At 44.1% G+C, this 24,507-nt stretch overlaps 1 protein-coding gene across 1 annotated transcript in view; it reads left to right on the forward strand.

The window, feature by feature from the left end:
• NCOA2 (nuclear receptor coactivator 2) overlaps positions 1–23,196 on the forward strand; it is a 62,582-nt gene extending 39,386 nt beyond the window's left edge. The window contains exons 10-21 of the mRNA XM_088520342.1: positions 970–1,180; positions 4,427–4,636; positions 6,533–6,748; positions 7,404–7,533; positions 8,192–8,357; positions 9,827–10,105; positions 10,852–10,929; positions 11,359–11,605; positions 12,732–12,909; positions 14,966–15,164; positions 20,258–20,347; positions 23,086–23,196. Coding sequence (XP_088376468.1) covers positions 970–1,180; positions 4,427–4,636; positions 6,533–6,748; positions 7,404–7,533; positions 8,192–8,357; positions 9,827–10,105; positions 10,852–10,929; positions 11,359–11,605; positions 12,732–12,909; positions 14,966–15,164; positions 20,258–20,347; positions 23,086–23,097 — 2,016 coding nt within the window. The 3' untranslated portion in view covers positions 23,098–23,196. The remainder of the gene's footprint in view (positions 1–969; positions 1,181–4,426; positions 4,637–6,532; positions 6,749–7,403; positions 7,534–8,191; positions 8,358–9,826; positions 10,106–10,851; positions 10,930–11,358; positions 11,606–12,731; positions 12,910–14,965; positions 15,165–20,257; positions 20,348–23,085) is intronic.
• The last annotated feature ends 1,311 nt before the right edge of the window (positions 23,197–24,507 follow it).

The raw sequence follows: 24,507 nt of genomic DNA on the forward strand, positions 1-24,507 counted from the left end.
TGCCTTGGCATCTGCAGAGTGAGCGTGCTGCAAATATGTAAGTGCGTGCACGATGTGGTGGGAAGCAAAAGCACAGGGAGAATTGCCTTGTGCGTGTTTGTACTGACCCACCTCTCCTTCTCCACTCCCTTGCCTTCGTGTGCGTTCACTCTCCACCTCTTCCTAGAATTCCTGAGGAAGGCGTTAATTCTGAGTAGATTTTTGCTAGAGATAATGTCATAAAATATTTTTCTGTGCAGCTTAGTGGAAGCTTAGACTGTACTGCTTGCTTGTTGTTACTCTCCGAAAGAGTTTTAGTCTTACATGTCCAAACTCTAGGTTTGGATTGATGGTAATAATTTCCAACTTTCAATGAGCAGATGTTAATTTGGAGTGTTTAGACATAGGGAAGTTGACAAAACATTAGTACTGGTGAAACTTGACATTTTTAAGAAGAGCACGTGGGTCAATTTTTATGTTACTATGGAATGAACTTAGATTTTTCTGCCATCTAAGTTTCTATTGAGTTGGATGTCTAATCAGATGTCTCATTTTTTTCTTTTCTTGATGCAGAAATGTAATTTTCACAGATTTGAATACGGGAAAAAAATTCCTAAATCTGCCAAGCAGTTGACAATTGTTAATGTATAGAATTTGATTGACTTAAGTATTCCTTTCCAGTTAATTTCTGCAGTGTTATTCGGTGTTAAGGTTTTTGGCGCAACGAAGAAAATACGTTTGGGGGGTTGTTTCAGCCAGGAAGCGACTCTTCCATCATAGCCTTTTACTCAAGTCACACAGCGACCAGAGATGCGGTTGTGCACACAGGGGTGTCTGTTGCACCTACATAAACGCCAAACAAATGCTGGGTGTCTCTTTCTGCCCAGCTTGTGAGGGCCGCGGGGCGAGCACGCTACGGCGCCGCGTGAGGCGCGTGTGGCGCGGCCTGCCGCACGAGCCGCCACGTAGCTCTCTCTGCTTCCCTTGCAGCCGGGCAGCGAGCTGGACAACCTGGAGGAGATCCTGGACGACCTGCAGAACAGCCAGCTGCCGCAGCTTTTCCCAGATGGCCGCGCCGGCGCGCCGGCGGGCTCGGTGGACAAGCAAGCCATCATCAACGACCTCATGCAGCTCAGCAGCGACGGCAGCCCCGGCGCGCCCGCGGGCGCCCAGAAACCGGCCATGAGGGTGTCACAGAGCAGTGAGTGTCTGGAGAGACACAAGCCCGGAGCTGTGTCAGGCGAGGAGCTCGGCGGTTTTCACAGGGCTCGCCCGTTTTGGGTGATGAGGTGGCGCCATCTGCGGTTGTGCTCTTTGAAACACGCTTGGCCCTTAGATACAGCTGACATCCTAACGCTGCAAGTTGGTGCCCCTCTGGGAGGGTAAAAGGGCTACTCCCAAAATAGCAATTTTTCTCTCAGAAAATAGGAGCTGTGGCTATATATTATGCTAATATCGGGAGGCTTTTCAGATGCCTTTTGTTGTGGTGCAGAGGCTGTTTCTTTGCCAGCTCTTTCTAAAATTGGAGAGAAAAGCTTTCCGAAGCATGGATGAAAGTATTCTTCTGAAACCACAATATTAATTGGAAGACGTGTGATTAGAAGGGATGTCTAACTTAATTTGGAAATTGTGGCTTTTAATTGAGCTGCTTTCTAGCTGACAGTTTCTTAACTTTATTAATAAAACTACAAATCAGGAGAGAAATATTGGTTCTAACACTATAAAATGATTAAAAGCAAGACAGGAAGTTATCTGTGATGAATGCTGAATAAAATAGCATAAAAGCCACTGTTCTGTTATTTTCCTTAGGCTAGGATGGCAGCCTACTATCCATCCAGTTAATTCCATAAATGTACACCCTTGTTTATATTTTCAAAATTAGTATTTAGTTAATGCTTCCAATAAACTGTAGTCCTTTTGTTGCTATCAAGAAAAACATTTTTTCAAGAATAACACTGTTTCAAGTGGACTCAAATTATTAATACAAACATTTAAATGAATGTTAACATTTAAATTTACTTTTAAAACATCATAGCTTCTTAAACTGCAATTAACTGAAACAGCGTGAATGTTGCTCAAAGAAAGATATTTAATGTGCTTATTTTTTAAGTATGGGGAAACTAACACAAGCAGTATGTGAGTCAGACAGAAATGCCTGTGCATTTAAAATCTTAACATAATAATATTTTGTCAAAAATGAGGTCTGCTGGTTCCTTCCAGAGAGGCATAGGCTTTTGGCTTTCCCAAGTTAACCCTTTGCTTTGGCTCATATTTCTTTTGCTTATCTATTTGTTAAATGAGTTGTAATTCCAAAAATTTCTTCCAGGGAAATGTTAACTTTTTACTGAAGTACAGTGTTATTTATTTCTATGTATCATATTGCAGAAGGAGTTTTGGAAATATTTTTACCCCTTGGTCTCTAAATCTGTTTTCAAAGCTTTTGGTGGTATAATAACAATAGGATTATAAAAGGGAATAGCTTGCTAGTTAGCAACAGTTTTGGTTTGTTTATTTTTTTAAGCATAATTTCCTATGTAAATTAGCACCCTATAACTTTTATTTTTCTCAGCTCAGTCTCATGTCTGTATCTTACTTCCCGAGAGATTTTCTGCCTTGTTTTCAGTATACGAGCACAGCATACAGAGAACAGGTGCAGAGACTTAGTAATCTCTTTTTTGTTCCCATAAAAGTGTTATAGAATCAATGTCAAATCATATTTGATTCCCAAAGTATTTTTTAAAGATTTTTTTTCCAAAGAAATGGTGAGCTTTCGTTTGTTAAAGCTTTTACATGAAAATGCTTTGAATATTTTAATCTGTTTTTGAAAGTTCTTGAAAGAATTGAAAGCTGCTAGTTTGGTGAGATTCCTAAAGTTTATTGCTTGGGAAGCAGGAGCCTCCCTTGGTCTCATCCTGGCTGTGTGATCTGGGGAGCTGAGCACCAGCACATCTCATGAACCATGTTGCTATTTTGTGCTGCATTTCCAGCTTTTCTTTTTGTTGGATCAGTGGTTACCTGCATTATAACTTCCTCATCTGTGTTATTTTTCAAACTTCTAGAGCAAACTGTCCTGAAATTATTGCTTAGGTTTTAGTCTTTAGGTAGGTTTTAGTTCTATCTTTAGAATTTATGGTGCTCATACACCTGGGGAGGTCACTTTGGCTTGCTTGTTTGAACAGATATTGATAAGAAAATTGAGGCCTAATGATTAGGAGTGAGGTATACTTGAAGTAATTTATTTCCTATATACACATATAAGCAAGTCTACCTGGCAGAGAATAAAAAAAAAATGCAGTAAGTTATTATAATCTGGTTTCATAACATAAGAAGCATAATAAGAAAAGTCAGAAATCTGGATAATAAGATGTTTCTGTATCTTTTAATAAAGCTGGTAAATATTCTCAAGTTCAGAAGTATCAGTACGGGATCTAAAGTAAGAAGGAAGTTCTTTGACTTCTCCATTTTTAGTCACTGCATTACAAATAAGTTGTTTAAATGACAGCATTAAATCAGACTGTCCTAGTGGAAGCTATGAGAAGTAATTTCAAATAATAATATTACAAAAATGATTTTGTGTTTTGTTGGTATGACTGGAGATAGAATCTTGTATGCCCAGTACTTGGTTCATGTTTGAGAAGTGCTTGTGCATGTGCACGAGTTTCATGCACTAGAAGATCTCCCAAAGACCAGCTGACCCAGGTGCCTGCCAGCCAAGAGCTGAAGTTCCCTTTCCTAAGGCAGCTTGTAGTGTTCTTTGCACAGGCTGATTTTAAGAGCGCAAAACACACGAGGGCATCAAGAGAAGAAAATGTTTCTATAAAGGTGACGATAAACTGCAAGTACAGCCCTATTTTCTAGTTTATAAGGGTGTCAAAACTTCTGAATCTGGAGCCTCTATTCATTGTTACTGAATCCTGAAAGTATTTATTTTTATTAATGACAAGACCTGTAATAATAATAATAATAAACAATTAGGAGGAAGATACAGAAATAGGACTGTAGAACTCAACAGAGCCTCAATTTGTCCTTAATTTTAGTAACTTCTTCAGGGGCATGGTTTATGTTGGAAAACTTTCAAGGCTTTTGGATGATCCTGCCTCAGAATGACACCTGCACTCAATTACAGTCCCACTAGGTATAAGGTTAATTGGGGTAGTATGCACATCGTGTAGTGGTATATTTTGCTGTAGTTGTTCTTCAGTCAAATTGTACCACTTAAAGATTTAAAAATATAAATCATATCCGTTTTGATGTCAGAATGTTCCATTTTGAAATGTGCTTTGCAATGTCTAGAGGGAAGTTTCTCACACAGATAGGGAGTAGGCTAATTATGCAGCATTAAATAACTCGACCCTAGAGCTTGAAGTATATTTGGGCTTGGTTTGGCTTCTTCTTTTACAAGTTTCCATTCTTGTAACTTTGTTTTTTGTTTGCTCCTCCTGTCTAGCTTTTAATAACCCACGAGCGGGGCAACTGGGCAGGTTATTGCCAAACCAGAATTTACCACTCGACATCTCACTGCAGAATCCAGCGGGCGCAGGAAATTTCCCCCCCATAAGAACCAATAGCCCGTACTCCGTGATACCTCAGCCAGGACTCATGGGCAGGAGTGAGGGCATGATAGGAAATCAAGGATCTTTAGGGAACAACAGCACAGGTAAGAGGTCTTTCCATATGTTCTCATATATTTGGGTGATCTTTATCGTGAATCTGTATTATACATCATCTATACCATGTGTAACTCAATGTTAGGGCTTTTAAAAGTACATATGTGTTTTGCACATTTATATTCAGTGGGCTGGTGTATGTTGTCATGTTTCTTCTGAACAACTTCTGTTTCAAAATGCAGATTTTTCTAGGCATGCTCTTTCCTCATTGCTGCAAATTTGCCTGCAAATTTGTCAATAAATTCATGGTATGGACAGTTATAATTGGTTCATATCATTATTCCAGGCTCATCTGAGTCTTGGATGGGCAAAGTCCTTCCAGAACAAATCTGTGGGCAATGCTGTTGCCATTACCATGAGTATTCCCTGCCATTACCTTCGCTTATCCTTTATTTACTAGTATTTGTTTTCATTTTAAGTAACAGAAATGAAGAGCCTTTATATCATTTTCTAAGATATAAACTTTTTTGGAGCTGTCAGGTGCTGTAACAGTACTATCTCGTGAATTAGGCCTGGTTTGCAATGCACCGATTTCTTCATACTGCCTTAATGCTGTACAAAGATACCAGAGAGGGCTTACAGGAAAAGTTTGAGTGAATGACCTGTTTCAACTAGCGTGTAGCCTGAGCCTGTCCAAGTGTGAAACAACAGCTAAAAACTTGAGTAATTGCATGTTGTAAGTCTTTCTAGCAGGCTATTGACTATCAAAGATTTATCTTTAGTTTCTATCAGTAATAAAAACCACATGCTGCTGGACACTGAAATATCCTGCTTGAGCAGTTTAGGGGTCAGCTTGTGGTCCTTCAAGTGTCCTGTTAACTTTCATGGTATGTATACATTCTAGAGGATGTTACTCATCTTATGTATACAAGTTAGAGTGTATAATGTATGTTCCTGCCATTTCATTTAGTGCACCACAACTTGCAGCTAAAAGAATAAAGCACAGCAAACCAAATGCTGTACCATGGAAGCAGGTCTTGCACTGCAGCCAAAAGATAACTCTCTTTAGAGGGTTTTCCTCCTCGGCTGTATATCACCAAGTGGTCAGGCTGGTGAATAATAAATATTTGGGATATTTCTTAGCATTTGCTCAAGTTTGTTGTGAAAGGCAGCTAGAGATGAGTAGTGCAAGCTGAAAGCAGTGGTTTATCTGCTCCTTTACCTGTACAAAACTGAAATGTTTAAATGCTGTGAATAAACAGTTCTGGGGGCTTTTTGTTTTTTTTTTAACTGCTCTCGGAGTGAAGTACTCTATATTTTCCAAGTGTAAATAAACTGCCTCAGTTGTTTACTGAGGTGTAGATGTGGGAGGACTTCCCCTAAAATAACGGTAGAGAACTTCAGCCTCTATCGGAAAGTTCCTGCGGGTAATTTCCCTGCACGGTCTATTGGCCCAAGACTATTTGGAAGAGCTGTGACGCGAAGAGCGACCTCGATGCTGGGTGGAGAGACTGTCCAAAGGAAGCGTGCAGATGCGAGCTGAAACGTAACCCTCCTCCTGCGGACGGTGCGGGCAGGTTACCGCTGCCGTCTTCCTTCTCGCGTAGCGCTAGGAAAGCGAGGCCCTGCCACGCGCGCCCGCAAACGTGATTCATTTCCTGGGGAAGGAAGGCAGGGTATCCACCCCCAGGCACCTGCTCGTGTGCCAGCGCTTGCCCTGAGCAGCGCCTCAGAAAGGACAAAAGGATCTTCCTCGTGTCAAGTGTCTGGTGATCTCCAGCCCCTTGGCTGAGCAGCGCGATGCGCCGTGCTGTAGCTTTGCACGTCCACACAGGCAGTTGCGATGTGATGAGTTTGGGGTAAAATTGCTGCATTTTTACCTCTAGAAAACACAGCTAACAAGCCAGTTGTAATGCTGCCCCTGAGCGTGCCTTTCTCGTGTGCAGGCATGATGGGCGGCAGCGCCCCTCGGCCGGCCGTGGCGTCGGGGGACTGGGGGAGCCAGGCTGCGGCCGCGCGCGTCACCTGCGCGCCCACCACCAGCGCCCTGAGCCGGCCCATCCAGGGCGGCCTCGCGCGCAACCCCACGGCCGGCGGCGCCCTGCGGCCCAGCAGCCAGCCCGGCCCGCGGCAGATGCTCCCCTCTCAGGTCATGAACATGGGTAAGTCACCCGGGCCGCGGCGCGAAGGTGAAGCACTGCCCCCTGCTAAAAAAGAGGAGGGAAGACTTAAAAAAAAAAAAATTCATTTCCTTCTAGATTTGGTGGGAAAACCCTTCCAAGAATTGGATATTCAACAGTTTGGGATATTCTGAGTTTTCTGTGCAAGGAGGAGTGTGTAAAACTAATTTTGAAAGTGTGTGATATGAAAATTTTCTTAAGCCACATAGTAGTGTGGCCTAAGAAAGAGGATATAAGCTGGTCTTGTCTGAAGACCGTGGGTTTTTTTAGGGGGAGGAAATACTGTAAGTTCTCACACTGTGCTTGGTCAATACATTACGTATTGACAACTACAAGCAAGTAAGTTACGTATTGGCTTTGTCTGTGGTTAATACTTTATGTCCTGCAGTAAGTTCTTGTTAGCTTTTGCATTTGTAGGCTCATATCTGCTCTCTTACAGTTTTGATCCATTTTCAGAGTTCTCTTGACATTTCTTCCAATTCTAAAAGCAATTTTTATCGATAGTTTCACAGTGTTACATGATTAAATCTTCACATTCTCGTTTGCTTTTACGGTACAGTAGACAATTCAATGGAAAGGATTACCATCCAAGTAAATGTTCCTCACAAACGTTGTGTGCTTGTTTTCCCTGGAGCAGGGCCATCCGAGCTGGAGATGAATATGGGAGGGCCTCAGTACAGCCAGCAGCAGGCTCCTCCCAACCAGACTGCCCCGTGGCCAGACAGCATCTTGCCCATAGAGCAGGCAACCTTTGGTGGGCAGAACAGGTGAGTGCTGGTGCCGCGTGGAGTGAGATCTTGCACCCTGTGGGAAATACTCATTGCATTTAGAGCAATTTTAGGCTTGTAGTATGTTTTGCCTCTGAAATACGTGTTCCAGTAATACTTACAATTGCTTTCTTTGACAGGCAGTGTGTTGGGAGAGTTAGAAGTTCTGTATCACAGTAAATGCTGACGCTGCTTCAGATTAGTTGTAGTGGTTTATCTCCCAAGCATTAATGCAATTGTGGTCCTGGCTCGTTTTGCTGTTCTTACTGTTACCATTCATGTCATAGAAAGTACTTAAGATTAAAAGTAGAAAGATGCTGGAGCGTCTGTAGTTACAACATGGTTTTCACTGTGGTGGGTCCTGCTATTAGAAATGCAGGACTGTTCTCTGTAGTGACTCCCGTGCTCCGTTGCAGATGCCGCCCTGTGGATTCAGGGCTTGGGCACCTCTCAGGTGCACTCACACGCTTGTTGAGTCCACGCTGCTTGTAGGGTCTCGTTATTCACGCTCTTTCTTTGGAAAACATGACTTAAATTCAGAGCAGCTAATAAAATAATTTCTGTCTCCACTTGTTACTTCCTTGTGAGTACTAGTCCTCTGATATTAGTGCTTGTTGTTCGGCAGCTGTTTGCCCATGTAATATTCGTGTTTTCACAGGCAACCGTTTGGCAGCTCCCCAGATGACCTGCTGTGCAATCATCCTTCCTCAGAGTCCCCGAGCGATGAGGGTGCCCTACTGGATCAGCTTTACATGGCACTGAGGAATTTCGATGGGCTAGAGGAGATTGACAGGGCCCTAGGAATACCCGAACTGGTCAGCCAGGTACATTGCATGCTGCACTGCCTACGCTAGGAACTGCTTTTAGAGGATGAGTTGACAAGAGAGAGGTAAAAAGTGTGTTGCAGAAGGGAGAGGAAGTTTTAAGGTTGCTCTTATATGTACAATATAAGACCCACTGCTGGCAAACTAAGGTTAAGTTAAGGGATTATGGTTTGAGTCGACCCAACAGCTCAGCGCTTGGACAAAAGGCAAGATCATGGTTAGCAACAGGGACAGGAAAGAGCAAAGGAGAGTAGGAGCACCTCTGAGCAAAGGAGACCTTTGTGTAATGGTAGCAGCAAGCCTTTGGAGGAGCAGAATTGTAATGTGTAGCCTCACACTTAGTGAGGCTTTGAAACACAGAGTTGTTCTACTGTTTTTGATCTTATTTTTTCCCCTCAATTTTCAATTGTTTCTTGTCCTATATAATGCAAACTAAAGCAGGAAAACATTTAAAAAAAAAAAAGTTTGATCTACTATATTTCTACCATACTTCCAAAAGAGCCGCATTTGCCTCTCTAATGTTTAATACCCTGAGATGAGCTTGTTGCCCAGAACATCCATTTCATTACCCAGTTTTCATCAGCATCCTGGGAATATCTTCTGAAATAGTTGTGCATTTTAGACACTTCTTCTGTCTCTTCTGGTCCGTGGACCATCTGTTAACTATGAAATAGGACTAATGAAATCATGTTTTGTACATGAGAAAAAGATAACCCAGAACGCTTGGTATAGCACAACATAGTGAAGTGTTATGCTGGAGGTAATTTAGTGGTGAACTTCAATTCTATGATATGAAACTTTCATGCAGTAGTGTATGGCTTTTGGAATGTCACCACCAAAATAACATGTAGACTGTTTTATTTGAAAATAAATGCCACATATATGTTTAGTTAATATCTCAGTGGAAACTGTCAAAGAATTTCCCAGGTAAGAAAAATGCCACATTTAGAGCATGGTTTTAAAAGTATCCATCCAATATTTTATAGAAGTTTGCTTTCACGAGGGCAGTGACATTCAGATTAACTTGATTTTCAAGGTCTGTGTGGAATAAGTTATACAATTATTCTGAGGGGAAGGGGAGTATCTAGAATAGAGTTTAGAATGGTGTTAGCTATTTCAAGCTAGCCGGTAATCAGTTTGTGTGAAAAAGTCCTGAAGGAAGTAGGCTTTCTGTTCACATCAGCTTCTTTAATAGTTTCGGGCATCTTTATTTCAAGTCACTCTTTAGTTTAATAATACTGATAAAAATCGACGCTTTTATCCTTGTTCATTTGTAGTGCCTTTAAACCTTCTCCTGATTGAGTGGCAAAAACGCGGTGACTTGGCTTTTAATTACGGTATAACTGATTTATTTGTGTATATGTGAAGAACCTTGCAACTTCAGAGCGCGTGGTGGGGAGCAGAGCGCTGCGGCAGGCGCTGTGCCGCGACGCGCTCCTCGACGCGCTCCTCTCGCTGTGTTCCCGCAGAGCCAAGCCGCGGACGCGGAGCCCTTCTCCGGCGCCGACTCCGGGCTGCTCCTGGAGCAGAAGACGCCCGTGTTCCCGCAGCCGTACGCGCCGGCGGCGCCGCTGGCGCAGGGCGGCTACGCGGCCATGCAGGAGCCCCCCTTCCACGCCATGGGGCAGCGGCCGGGCTACGCCGCGCTGCGCATGCAGCCCCGCGCCGCGCTGCGCCCCGCCGGCATCGTGCAGAGCCAGCCCAACCAGCTGCGGCTCCAGCTCCAGCACCGGCTCCAGGCGCAGCAGGTAGGGCCTCGCGTGGCACGGGCACGCTCGCCCCTCGCGGCCTGCGGGGGCTGCTCCAGCACCCTCTGCTTCCACCTTTAATGAAAAATCATAACGGGCTTGCCGTGGCCGTGCCTTGGATATTCCCTCTCTCAGTCTTTTCCTCCACCCTTTCATTATCCCTGCAATATTCTACAATAATAATTATTGCAATACATGTCATTGAAGTATTTAAGTCTAAGTGATTCTGAATTCTGAGAGGCCGCAGCAGTGCCTGTTATTGTATATTGCCTTTTTTGTTAGTTATGTGTTTACTCTTTCTGCAAGCTACCTACTTTATTCCTGCCTGTTACCTACATCCTTTCTTTCACTTTGGTCTGCAGTTGAAGATCATTTCAAAATGTTGCTCCTTGTTACATTCTTAAACAAAAATGTAGAAGTCTGTAAAAATTATAGAGCCTAGCTCAAAGTCCAGCTCAGAGTCCCCAACAGTCCAATCTTAAACTCCAAGAAAAGATAGAAATTGTAAAGGCAGAATATTTGGAAAGCATCTTAGTGTCTGTCTTGTTATTTGGGCATTACCTCCTTAAAAAGTGGGATTCTGTGAATGAGGACAGAGTGTGAGCAAGAAAAGTAGTTTCATCCTGAATCTATAAAAGTAGGTCCTCAAATCTAATGGAAAGAAGATGGATATACCTATGTGTATAACCTCCCCCCCCTTTTTTTTCTGTCAACTCTTGGGCCAATTTTTCTTTTCTTTTCTTTAGAATCGGCAGCCACTGATGAATCAGATCAGCAGTGTCTCCAATATGAATCTGTCTTTGAGACCTGGAGTGCCAACGCAGGTGAGGGAAACTACTTTAGAAAAAAGTCCCTTTATTTCCTATTTCTCCCCCTATATTACTAAATAGAGTACAGGTGCTATATTGTAAACACATCTGAAAATTACAAAGCAGTTCCTAAAACAACTAAAGCAGTCTAAAAGCTGACAAAGCAATTGGTTGTTTTAGAGTCTTTCCATATGCACAAGAGGCGGATCTTGCTTTCCAGAAACGTGACGTAACAGCACAATCCTTCACCTCCTCGTGGTGTTTTTAATGAGCTGCTCTGTCTGTGGTCCCAGCGCGCTGTGGCTGCAGGCGCGGGTGCTGCTCCTGCCGGCAGTGCTCCCACGGTGGGGATCCCTTCCCGAGGCGTCGCGGGGCTGTTCCCTGCCCTTCCCGTGTGGGTCGGGGCGGCGGGGCGGGCTCTCCTCACGCGGCGCTTTCCCGCAGGGCCCCCTCAACGCGCAGATGCTGGCGCAGCGGCAGCGCGAGATCCTCAGCCAGCACCTGCGGCAGCGGCAGATGCAGCAGCAGCAGCAGCAGCAGCAGCAGGTGCAGCAGCGCACGCTGATGATGCGAGGGCAGGGCCTGAGCATGACGCCCAGCATGGTGGCCGCCGGCGGCATCCCAGCGACCATGAGCAACCCGCGCATCCCGCAGCCCAACGCGCAGCAGTTCCCGTTTCCGCCCAGCTACGGTACCGCCTCTGCCCGCCGCGTCTCTCCGCAGGCCCCGGGGCTGCCCAGCTGGGATCGGGTGGGAAGGATGGTTTGTCCTTGTCCTGAGGCCCCATGTGTGGTGTGGTACCTTCCACTTCCCCAGCCCAAGTGCTACCATTTCTCTGGGTGCCAAAAGCTCCAGGGTGCCTTGCTCTGGAGATGCATGGCTCCCTTCGCACCATGCAGCAACTGCTGCAGAGCATTCTCTGCATATATTGTAAAAATTATATCCAATATTACATCCAATATTACGTATCTCTGTGTTCGATTGATACAACTAATACAAATTTTGTTTCACCCGATTCTAAAGTTGCCACCTATTCTGTTGATCAGTTTTCCTCTACACCAGCTTCTAAATTGTAAATTCTGTGCACAGATTTGTTATTCCTTTACAAAAATGAATGCAAATCATGTGAATTTAAGTAATGCAGACAGCAGATACAGAAATAGTTTTCAGAGCACCTCATTCTTACTCCAGTGTTGAGAGTGGTTGGTTTCAGCTGAGTTTGCTGCCCTTGATGTACCTGTGACTTGCACAGCTCTTACACAGAATTGGCATTTTAAAATCTGCTGGAACTTACAGGTTAAGTTGGTTGCTTTACATCTAGGTAATATTCTGATTTTACAGAATTTTAAAATGTTTGCACAAAATGGCAAAAATGTAAATACTAAGGTTCTACGAACTTTTAGAAAGAGTTAAATGTTAAGTCTTAGTGTTAAAAAGTGGTAAGTCTTAGTGTTAAAAAGTGGTGTCACATAGCAAACAGGTCGTTTCACATAACTCTCACTACAAAATGGGATTTAGAGTCTGAAGCGAAATGTTTTTATTTTTTTGCTGGGTTTTATGGAGTTTACACACAAAAAAAAATCACTTATTGGTGTTTATGCCTGTGACCTCGGGCAGGTGTTAGGGAACACACTTGCACTAAGCACTTTTTGAAGGTTATGCACGTAGCATTTAGTAAATGCTGTACAGTTTTTAACCTAGATCCTACACGAAGACACAAGCTCACGGGCTCCAGATGGGACATGCCTGCAGGTTTCAGCCCTTGCCCTGTTCTAGCCTACAGTTACCCTGGCTAAAGTTCTCGTTTCATTCTTCAGGTATCAGTCAGCAGCCTGACCCAGGCTTCACGGGGGCCACCACTCCTCAGAGCCCGCTGATGTCCCCGCGACTGGCGCACACTCAGAGTCCCATGATTCAGCAGTCTCAGGCTAATCCTGCCTACCAGTCCTCTACGGAGATGAACGGGTGGGCACAAGGGAATATGGGTGGAAACAGGTAAATCCAGGACAAAACCAGGATGAACATACACACACAAAAACATGTCGTTTACGGTCCATACTTTATTTATTGGTATATGTATTTGTTTGTTTGCTGTTAACTATCTGCTCCTAAAAGAGATTTCGTTTCAATTTGGCTTGATGAATTGTTTTAAATTCTATCTTTGTGCAAGGCCAAGTGAGCGCATAGCTGCAAGACCTGCATCCACACAGTGCAGTGTGATGAACCCTCCGTGTCCTTTCGAAGGAATAAGGCTGCACAGCGAGCTCCAGTTCCCCCTGCTTGCGTGGATGCATCTCTTCTGCGTATGCTTTTATTGTCCCCTTGCCACGCTGCCTTCCCCGAGCCTGGACCAGTGAAGCTGGAGCCTCTGCATCCTCTGCTGCTCCGGAGTTACCAGGACTGGGCATCTACATGCCTGGGTGCAGCCGGGTTCAGCCCATTTGTGCCTGCTGCTGTTTGGGGTCAGCATGTAACTCTGCTCCTCTGATAGCCTTGTGGCTACCAGGCCCCTTGTGTGCAGCCACCTTCTCAGATGAGGCCGGTGGCCCTGTCGGTGTAAATCCAGCAATTAGTCTGTCCACACTGAACGAGTCAATGTTGAACAGTGTCAGTAGGCAGCCGTGAGCTGCCAAGTGGCTCTGGTCTTGGAGTTATCGCTGTCCCTGGAGGCTGGGCTGTGCAGAGGTCTCTAGCAGAGTCCTCCTGTCCTGAAGTTCTCAAGCTGCTCTCACCATCCCAGCTCAACAATTGATATGCTTCCCACAGGTTGATACGTGTTTAATATTAAGCCAGAAAATAGTACATCAGCGGTGAGGCTGATCCAAGTAAAGTTCCCCTAAAAGCGGATGATTTATCTCAAGATCCTTGTCCTTGTCTCTCCTTCACTGTCCTCCTGAAGCAGCTACAGGAGGCCAAGAAGCTGCCCCTGTTATGGCTTCTGCTGAAACTGCAGCAGGGGCAGCTTGAGAGACTGGTGCTTGGCTTGCCAAGCTGCAGCTCTACAGGGGAGACACGTCAAAGCCATTTACACAAGCCACTGAGTTCTCACAATGATCTGTAGTGTCCTGTTTCATCCATCCAGATAACAACCTAAAAAATGGGGCTAGGTGGCCATGGAAGACGTGGAATAGGAGGAGGAGAATTGTGGGATTTTCAGAGTTTGATCCTGTGCCCGGAATGCAGCTGCATTCCGCTATCCACAGGCACTCCAAGAGAGAAAAAAGTCACAGCAAATTGTGTGTGGCTGTAGCATAATGTAGACACAAGTCTGAGGTTGAGCATTAACCACCAGAAATTCCCTCAGCTGTGGGACCAGGGCTTCATAGGCAAGTACAAGTCTCTCTCATGATTTTCAATGTAATAGGAAAATAATACCCAGGAGGCATAAGGCACTTCAGCAGAATCTGGGCAGAACTCTTCCACAGTTAGTTTTCCTTAAGTTGCTTTGGGGAGGCCTTCAAGGAGTGTGAAGGGTAATTATCTTGGACTTTATGTTGTTTCTTACAGTGCCACATTTTTAAAAAGTGATGCTTAAAATCAGTAAATAAATTTCTGCACAATTGCATGTCTATATTTGTGAGCCCACTTGCCATAATTGTATGTGCAAATCTGGTATTCATATGTGCAAATAGCCTCTTTTGCCAAAAAGAAGCTGATTGAGTCAGGCGCAGTATCAGCTCAGCAGTCCTGTGCTGTGGTAATAATGGGGGGGGAAAAGGGTTGTTTTCCTTTCCATCCAAAAGATACTTTCCTAAATATATATACAGTCATATTCAGACAAATAATTGGCTGTTATGCACGCACGTAGCAGATTTGTACCCTCTGCCATAGTGTCACAACGCAAAGGCATGCATTTTTGTGCACAGACATGGAACCTTCAATTTTGCAAGTCTATTCCTTAGTTGTTAATGTAGCTGAAGAACAGTCTTTAGGCCGGCATAAACAGCAATATGTACAAATTCTAGTTTAAAGTATATGACAAAGAGAGTAGTTTCTTACTGGCTTCAGCATTCTAAGTCTGACACATTGCTTTTTCCATTCCTTGCTGTAGCATGTTTTCACAACAGTCCCCACCACATTTTGGGCAGCAAGCAAGCACCAGCATGTACAATAATAACATGAACATCAGTGTGTCCATGGCAACCAACACAAGTGGTATGAACAACATGAACCAGATGACAGGGCAGATCAGCATGACCTCAGCGACCTCTGTGCCTACATCAGGGTTGTCCTCCATGGGTCCTGAGCAGGTGAGAACTTAAGGACTTGAGATGACAGCTAGAGGATTTTTTGTCTTGTAGCTTTGCAGGTCAGTTGAGTGGGGCTGTGACTGCTTTAAGCCATTACATTTCCTGTATCAGTTCTCTTGAGAAATTATTGTGTTAAAAGGATTTCTTTTTGGCTTTGCACTTGGATAACCGAGGTGACTAATGAGGTAGAGCACCTTTGCACCCGGGGTTCCCATCTTAACTGAGTATCCCTGCAGCTAGCTCGTGTAGTTACTCCTGGAACACCTTTGGAAGGTGTGTGCTGACCTAGCCCTGGCCCTTGGTAGGTAAGTTTGGACAGCTCAGTTGACAGCCCCCCATGTTGTTGCTAATTTTCTCCACAGGGAGGCTGGGCCTGACTGTCAGGCAGCTCCCTGGAGATGGGAGTGGAATTCTCTGGCGTAGGTAGTGAGTGGAAGATGCTTCTGCCACCACTGCGTTTGTAGTACCAGGCAATAAGCAATCAACTTGGAGAACTATCAGTCTAGCACCTTCACGAGCACAAAATTCACTTTTTGTAGAGTGATGTGTATAAAATGGATTGCTAATTCAGTAGCCAAGTAACCTGTTCCTTTTTACTTGAGTTTGTTGCTTAGATTATTCAGAAGTAGGAAAATGACGTTTTCACTTTTTCAGTCCATAATTAAATTCACATAACGCATTAATAAATAATTGTCAAGAAAGTCCTCTTAATTAACAGCTCTGTGTGGTTGTTTCAGAGCTGCAGTTCAGTTGATTCAACACATAAGCTTTATATTATGGATGTTCCCAGGACACTGCCAGTCAAGCTCCTCATGAATCCTCAATCTCCTGCAATTGTGGCCAGTAGAGTCATAAGACCGTCTTTTGAGATGATAAGGTTGCAGTTTAAAGCTGGTTGTATTAATTGGTTTATTAACAAATGTCTTTTATTCCAGCTTAAGAAGCAGGAAGTGTTCCAGCTGTCAGTATTTCTGACAGTATTGTCCTTTAGCTTAAATAGCCCTTTTCTCTCCCTGTATTTTAAAGAAAGGCTTTATATTAACCTTTTTGTTTAATTAGTTTTGTTTAGTTTTGGGATTGCTGGGATGTTCTGCTTTGGGTTTCTTTTCGTTTTTTTTTTTTTTTCACTTTTCTAAGTTAAACAAGCCATGCCGTTTCAGGCTCTTCATGTAGGCTTCACATTCCTTTCCCTTTTCTGCACCTGTTCCAGTCGGAATCAATATTTCCTAGGCTCCAGTGCCATGTGCATAGCACTAATTCTTCCTAATTTCTCTTGGAAGACACTGACAGATATAGCCCCGGATCACATTTGTCTTTCACAGCTGCCGCATACTGGTGACTTGAAATAATTCTGTCACCTCCTGTGATGATTCCAGTTGCTGAGACAACTATAGCAGACTTTTTAATTAGTTCCTAAGTGCATGCTGTTGCATATTTTTAATATAGTAAAACACTAGTTAAGACAGAGAAGAGAAGGGATTTGAAGGTGACAGCCCATCTGAATGCTTAACGTGCACATGCTGCATAATTTTCCCCAAGAAACTGAATTAAGAAATACACATTATAGAATAGATATGTTTTTATTTCAAAGACTCCCAATATCTTTGCAGATTGTTCCTTCCCCAGGCACAGTTGTTGCACTGTTTTTCCTTCCTGTTGAGCTATTGGGTCTTATTTCAAGATAGCATTCTTCTGACTTCCAGTAAGCTGCTTAGATTGAGTTTCTGCATCTATCCCAAGATTTGTTTGCCAGACCTTCAGTTCCCTTTCTGTGGATCTACTTTAAGCTCCCTTCATTACTGTAACATCTTTCCAAAAGTATGAACAGGAGAACTGGACACAGTGCTACAACAGCCACTTCACAAGTACTGTGTGCAAGTCCCAAGTGCTTCACCTCTTTTGCCTGCATTAAACAACTTTCCTTAGAGTGAGCCTGTTTACCTAAGGTGCTGTGGCTCATCCTCTAGCAGTAACCTGTTTTCCTCCTAATATTGCCACCCCTGCCCTGTGTCATCTGCAGACTGCAGCCAGGTCAGAGGTGGCCCAACTGGCAGCTGAGGGGCCATTTCTGGGACACAAGACAGGATTTTTAAGTCCTCAGGAATGCATGCTGTGCAGCTTTACATTTTCCTTTCTGGGAGGCAGGAATAAATAAAATATATATATATTTTTTCCTGTGCTTTGGGCATAGCTTCTTGTAATTTGCCACCTTTATTTAGTGGTTGACATAAACCATGCTAAACTTTTTCTTGTAACTGGTGGCTTTCAAAATGACTTTATATTTTCTTTAATTCTGCTGGCTGTTGCCATTCCGTTCCTTTTTTGTTTTGTTTTGGTCACGTGTATTTTTTTACCATATTATTCATTGCCAAGTACTTTCTCTTGTTTATTTATTTATTGTTACGTTAATATCACGTGCCCGTCTCTTTGCACCACAGCGGGTATCAGTGGTTGTGCTACAAACATGGTCCAGCTTTTGGGAGAACTTGGGCCTTCATGTTTTAGTGGATGTTTTTGGAAGCAGCACGTTCATGGTTAAACGCTCTGCCTGGGCAGGCTCACCTGCCGAGAGGCAACTGCTGCGTTTGTGGCTTGGACAGTTTTTTAGGCACCTGGGGGTTCAGACCTTGTCTCATGGCCACCTTCTCCGTTGCAAATCACCCTAAGGGTCTCCAGGCTGCCCCGTTTTTTAGGAAGCTGCTGTCAGGAAGGGCAAGATGCCGCCTGCAGGGCCGCGCGTGGCCTCTGTCCAGCCCCTTGCCCCTGTTGCGCTGTCACAAAACTGCTCCTCTCCCTGTCCTCCCCTGGTGGTTTGCACAGCTGGGCTGTTGCCTTCTCTTTGCCTGCTAGGTACTTTGCATCGTGGACACGTGTTATTTCCTGGGCCAGGAGAGAGGCAGTTTGAGACCTTTGTGGGAGGAGAGACTTTTCAGTCTATGAAATAAATCACTATCTAGATGTCTCCTGAGATAAGATGTTTAATAATCTGCCTGCTTGCAGTACTCCCGAGGTCAAAACTCACATGACATTCACTAAGAATCACCTTAAAAACAGTATTTTGAAAACAGACCAGGTCTGTGCTGCATGTTGGATGAAAGGAGCTGAGGAGAGCATTGAGACTTTTCTTTCCAGGCATGTTCCAAATAATTCTGCTCTACTGGCAGTAACAGGCTTAGTTTAATTACAAAAGGGTTGTAAAACATGTTCCATCTTGTTTTAGTTGGATTTGGTAACTAATAACACCACTTAACTTGCCTTCTTACAGAGTCATCTGTAAAAAATCTCTTATTTCAGAAAAATCTTCAGAAGCCTCCTTAACATTTTTTGGTATTTTTCTTACTTTTCTGAATTGCTATTGCAGCCAGAAATATTATTGTGTTAGTATTGATTGTTGCATCTTTCTCAGTTTTCCAAAGTAAATTTAATCCTACAAATTAAAACCTGCTGTTTTGCTGTATCTATTACCAAGCAAGTCAGGACTCTTCGACGTCACTGGCAAAGAGATCTGGACCTGGAACTGAACCGATGCCTTTGCTGCTGCAGCTGTGTGCTTTTCCATAGCTCTCCTAGCTCTACACCTGCCCTTCTTTCTGTTCCAAATCTGTTTTTTAGTCAGTGAACTGTGATTTTGCATTTTTGCTTTTTATTTTTCCCAACCTTTGTCCACTGAACAAACCTAGTGTAGGCATGTTGCCTGTTGCAACAAGTTTTCTGATGAGTATTGGTAAACAGCGGAAAACCTTTTTCAAACTTTTTTTTTTTCCTCAACCTAATGCATGTGAAACTTTCTAACAAAATAGTGTGGTTCTCTACCTTTTTTTTTTTCCTTATCTGAATTTCCAGATCAGGGTTTTAAAACCTGCCTGTTTGTTGTTGAGAAGTGCAGGGCATCAGCAGGAGGCTCGCAGGGCTTGAATAATTAGTTGCTTCTGAGTTGAAAATTCTGAAGCAAAACCCGTTAAGTTTCCAACTTTTCCTGCTGAGCTGCATTCTCCTCTGGCAGCATCAGAGACCACCTTTTTAAGCATATTGGTGCACCTGGCTTTTGCAGCTCCTTGCAAAATCCCTGCATAGCAGCAGAAATGGGACCATCCGAAGGGCTTGAAACAAGAAGGAAAATTCCAGACTGTCTCCCCTTGCTGAGCAGGTTGTTACAGCTGAAATGAGGCAGTGCAGCGGCAGATCCTCTGCTCTGTGGCACCCCAGGAGCCTCCCACAGGGCAAGGGCAAGGGAAGACATCGTTTTCCTTCCAGCAAAATCTAGAGAGGCAGATCCTCAGTATTGTCCCACCTGACTGGTGTGCCGGAAGCGTGGGCGAGTAGTGAGACTCTCGAGGGGGAGGATTCTTTCCCTTTAAAACTTCCAAGGAAAGTTGGATTTACTAATGCTGAGAACCTTGCTGAAAAGCTAATGTTTTGTATTCTGTATCCGTTCCTACATAGTAAGATAAATCCTTTGAATAAAAAAGAAATGCTGTGGATTCTGCCAGCCTGTTTTTCCACCTAGTGAAGCTCGACAGACCCTTTGGACGCGCAGAAGTACATGGGTTCAGTTCTTCCTGTGGCTGCGTGCAGCAAACTGTGAAGGAAAATACAGGTTTTCCCATTTAATCCTATCTTCCTTCCGTTGCTTACAAGCAGGGAAAGATACGTCATTAGAACTAAATCAACCCTGAGCATAATCCAGGCTATCTGCTTTCCCTTCAGGCTTGAAAACATTACGTGATGAGCTGCAAAAGCAGAAAGTTTGCAGGCCACTGAGGATAGGAAAGTAGCTACACATTCCTAGATAGAGGCCCTTCATAGCAGGCATCACCCCTAATAAGTGAACCTGTTTGTAAGATATGCATAAGGGCAGTAGTATCAAGAATGAAATTGTTGTTGTTGACTGTGAAGCAGAGTAATAGGAGTCAGAACATGCTGAACAGGAGGGGTGCTCAGCAATGTAGTCACCTCCCTGGTGACAGCCGCGTTGCAGAGGTGGAAGTTGGTATATGCAATTGCCAGAGAGGCTTAAACCATTACTTTTTAGTTCTCATCCCTTTTTTCAGCACAATTTTAATGCATTTTCCTTAATGTCTCATTGCCAATAGGTTAATGATCCTGCTATGAGGGGAGGCAATCTTTTTCCAAACCAGCTGCCTGGAATGGATATGATAAAGCAGGACGGAGATGCAGCACGGGTAAGAAGTGACATGTATAGGCACAAAGAGGGAAGCGAACAATCAGTATAGTGTGGTCCAGTATGCATACAGTATGTATTTACTTACAAAGTTAAAAGTAGCCAGGATGCTAGTAATTTTATTTAAAATAACACAAAAATTTCACTTTTTTTTCATCATCTTTTGGTGACATCTCTATGTTCCTTATTAAATCCCTCTAGTATTATTGAAGTGAATAATAGAGAATACATTAACACATACCAAATCAACAGTTATGTTCAGCAGACTTTTATTTATAGTTTATTTGCATTTTACAAAGCAATTACATGGCTACTTTTCAGTGGTGGGGAGGACTTGCTGGTGATTTATACTTCGCTGCCACCTGCTTAACCCATTTTGTGGCTTGTCCTGCCTAAGTGTTTTTTCACTTTTCATTGCATTATACTTAGGGCACCAATTTTACTAATTACTTTATATATTGCTCTCTATACCATGCTCGTTCTGAGCAGGGTAGCAATCCTGAACTGATTTTTACACAAAATTACTCCAACTGATGCAGTAACTTGCAGTAGCGGAGGTCAAAAACGAGTTGAATTCCAGCGGGTAATGGTGTTAAAGGAAATTAAAGGAAAGCTGCAGTAGAGTTCCTGGCATCTGGCCAGGTGTACGGGGTGATTTTTATTTGTCCCCAGCCCCGTGGAAGGTTTTTATGGATAAGAAACCTGTATTTGATGGAGTGTGTCACACCAAACCCAGTGCTCTTGAGGGCTGATGCCGTTTGCAGCCAGGGGACGGTGTTTTCTCCGCGTGACCCGAGCACTGCGGAGCCGCGCGGGCCCCAGCGCAGGCTGGAAGCCCCATCTAGCGGCTGCGACGCCCACGGCCGCTTCTGAAGGTGGAAGGGACCTCTGGAGATCATCGAGTCCAACCCCCTGCTCCAGCAGGGTCACCTAGAGCACGTGGCACAGGGTGGCATCCAGGCGGGTTTGAAGATCTCCAGAGAAGGAGACTCCACAGCCTCTCTGGGCAGCCTGTTCCAGAGCTCTGTCACCCTCACAGTGAGGAAGTTCTTCCTCCCATGGAGGTGGAACTTCCCATGTCTCAGTTTGTGCTGCTCACCTGGAAACACAGCGCGAGGGAAGCGGGTGTCGTGAGGGGAACGAGCACCTGCCTTGCCTGAGGTTTTCTCCTCATGTTTTGGTTAATGTTGGCATTACTGATCTCTTTTTTTCTTCTGATCAGAACCTTTTAGTCAAAGTTGATTTGGGCATAATACGTTAGGGAGAATGACTGGAGTGTACTGGAGTTACCAGCAGCAGAAGAAAAAGATCTGAGTAAGCAGGACTCTGAGGGAAACTGCATTTACTTAAGTTATTGAAATGTCTCACACTCTGTGCAAACAGCCGTCTGAAAGTAATCAAAATAGGCAGATCTAACCTGTTATTTCTCCAGGAGCTACTTTATGCCCTGCTGGAGGTCCATCCTGTGCATCATTATTTGCTGTCCTCTCTTTGTATGCAGTGTTGAAATCAGAAAGATGGAATTAAATACACAAAATTTCCTCTAACATTGAATTCAATAGCACAAATTTAAAAGTTTTTCTGCTCTTAGGAAAAAGAAAATTGAATAATAGGAGAAAGCGAAATATGTTGAGATTAATAAAAACAAAGGGCATTAAAGTACTGAAAAAGTAGTAATAATCTAATATGTATTTTATTGTATTTTTTACACTTACATGTGTTTTAAACTCCTTGGAGGTCAATTCTTTTCAATGCCTTAGGCATTCACATGAGAAGTGTCTCGAGGAGTGGAGGTTTCTGTGAACGGAGAAACTTTTCTACAACCTTTTTACAGTCACTTTGCTGAGAAAAAGACACAGAATGTCCTCTTTTAGCTGATGTATTCCAAGGAATCATTAGTTACTTGGTGCAAAATTCCTCATGTAAAATAGGAGTCAGACTAGCAGAGAAAAAAAATACAAGGTACCAATGAGGAAAGCAAGGAAAGGCCTGGGGGCGTGGGAGAGAGGGTGGAGAAAAAAACAGGAGGAAAAAACATGAGAAAAAAAAACAGGAGAGGAGTGAGAGGAGAGAGTTGTAAGGGCAGGAGGAAGAAACTGTGGGGCAGGACCTTGGCTGGAGCTAAGTGTCCTGTGGGTAAAGGTGCTGCTGAGGGGGCTGAAGTTAAAGCAATGGGCTCTGCGCCGTGGCAGTAAAATGGCCAGGGGCCCTGCCTGGCAGCAGTAGGGATTCACTTAGAAATAATAATAAAGCAGCATCTTAAACAGCTGGAATTATTTTGCAAGGTTACAATTATGACATCCCGTGCAGTACAGATTTTAATTTTATGCCACTGCCACAACTCTGATACTGTCATGGAAAACTTGAAAAGCCCAAGTTTGAGATCAGCCTCTCGTAGGCCATACTGCTTTGCCTTTACATGGAGGCTGCAAACAGCAGAGTTTTTATAATATCCAGGATCAGTGGAATGAGATAAGGCCCTTCAGATGGAGTGAAGCAAACCCTATAGGATTTCACGGGGCTGAGTCGCGGGCCTGTTGCACCAGTGCGCACAGAGAGGTCTCGCTCTGTGAACGGAAATGAAGTTTCCCAGGAACGTGTTAGGTGGATAAAACCAGGGGGGTCGCAGCCCGCTCTGCGTCGCGGGGGAAGGAGAGGGCGCGGGCAGCCCCGCTCCCCTGGCTGCCCTCGCGGGCAGGAAGCGCTCACTCCTCTTCCCCAACCTCTACTTTTTTGCAGAAATACTGCTGACCCCGCGGGCACTCTGGTTGCTCCTTTCTTCGGCCGCCGGGGCGTGCGGCCCCCAACCTTCACGACCAGTTTGACGAGCCGCGTCCGTGCGCGCGGCCCGGCCCGGGCGCCCCGGCGCTTCCCGGCGGGAGCCCGCGCGGAGCGGGCGGCCTCTCCCGCCGCGGCTGGAGCCCAGCCTCGTCACTGCATTCACCTTAGTGCAACTTAGATCTCTCCTGCAAAGTAAATGTTGACAGGCAGTTTTCATAAACCATGTCGGATTGAATGTATTTAAATGTATGTATTTAAGGAAAAACAGCAACAACAGAAAATCAACCATGCTCTTGTTCTGTTCCTGTTTAGTTTTAGACCTTGTTTTGTTTGTTTTGTTTGCTTTGTTTTCCCTGGCTACTCAGTCTGGTGCAAAGGATTCAGTTCCACCCAGCAACTGGTGTTTTAACCTGAGGCCTGCCTTTTGGGGCGCAGAGGGGGCCCGGAGGAGGCTTTGGAAGCGGTGTCTGGTGCATGCAGACCTCTAAAGAGTGTGGTTCGTTTGCAACAAGTCAGAGAAGGTGAACCTGTGTAGAAAACCATATAGACCAATTTTGAATGGGGTGAAAGTTGTAAAACAGATGAAAATTATCCCACAAGAGGGCTGTTTATAAGCGATGTTTTAGTTGGGTTTTCCCGGTAACGTTTTTAATGCAAATCATGAATCCCAGAATAGAAGCTTGTTACATTGTTATTTAATTGAATTCTTAAAAATCAGCAAATCCTGATTTTTACCTGGCTCTCCTGACCTCTCCCGACTTCTTTTCCTAGTGGAGTCAAAGGTGGGCCCTTGGGTCCCTGCGCGCCGGCGGTTGCTGCAGAGCAGAGCGCGGTGACGCTGCGTGCGCTGACCGCGGCAGCGTCCAAGAGCTAAAGATGGCTACTTTAGAGCATGCTAATTTCTGGTTCCCATCCTCCTAACCAGGATGACAATGATTCACGTAATAAATACCTGTGGCAGATATCACTACAGCCTTCACCACTGCTGTGTGCGTCTAATTACTCTAAAGCAGAGGGGATGATGAGGAAGTTTTGTAAGGTACATATAAAATCCAGTTTGTATGTAAACAAGCAATAATTTAAGTTGAAAACTTAAGTGTTTTACTTGTATAATTTTTGTGAGATATACATGTTGTGAAGTTGATTCCAAATGAGGTACTTCAGTATTAAATTAGATATCTTCTTAGCCGTGCGTGTCTCCTGGGGAAGTGTTTTGTAAAGGATCACAATGCCTTGGACTAGACCTAATTTGTAGGCTTGAGAACTCTTATTTTCTAAACCTTGTGACTCAACTCATAATGTCATTTATCTAACCTAATATTATATGCAGCCACTGTAGGAACCAATTCTTGATTTTGTATGTTTATATTCTTTCGTAAC

The sequence above is a fragment of the Tinamus guttatus genome, unplaced genomic scaffold, assembly GCF_059628265.1.
Source record: "Tinamus guttatus ecotype Peru unplaced genomic scaffold, ASM5962826v1 Tinamus_guttatus_pri_ptg000086l, whole genome shotgun sequence".
NCBI classification, from domain to species: domain Eukaryota; kingdom Metazoa; phylum Chordata; class Aves; order Tinamiformes; family Tinamidae; genus Tinamus; species Tinamus guttatus.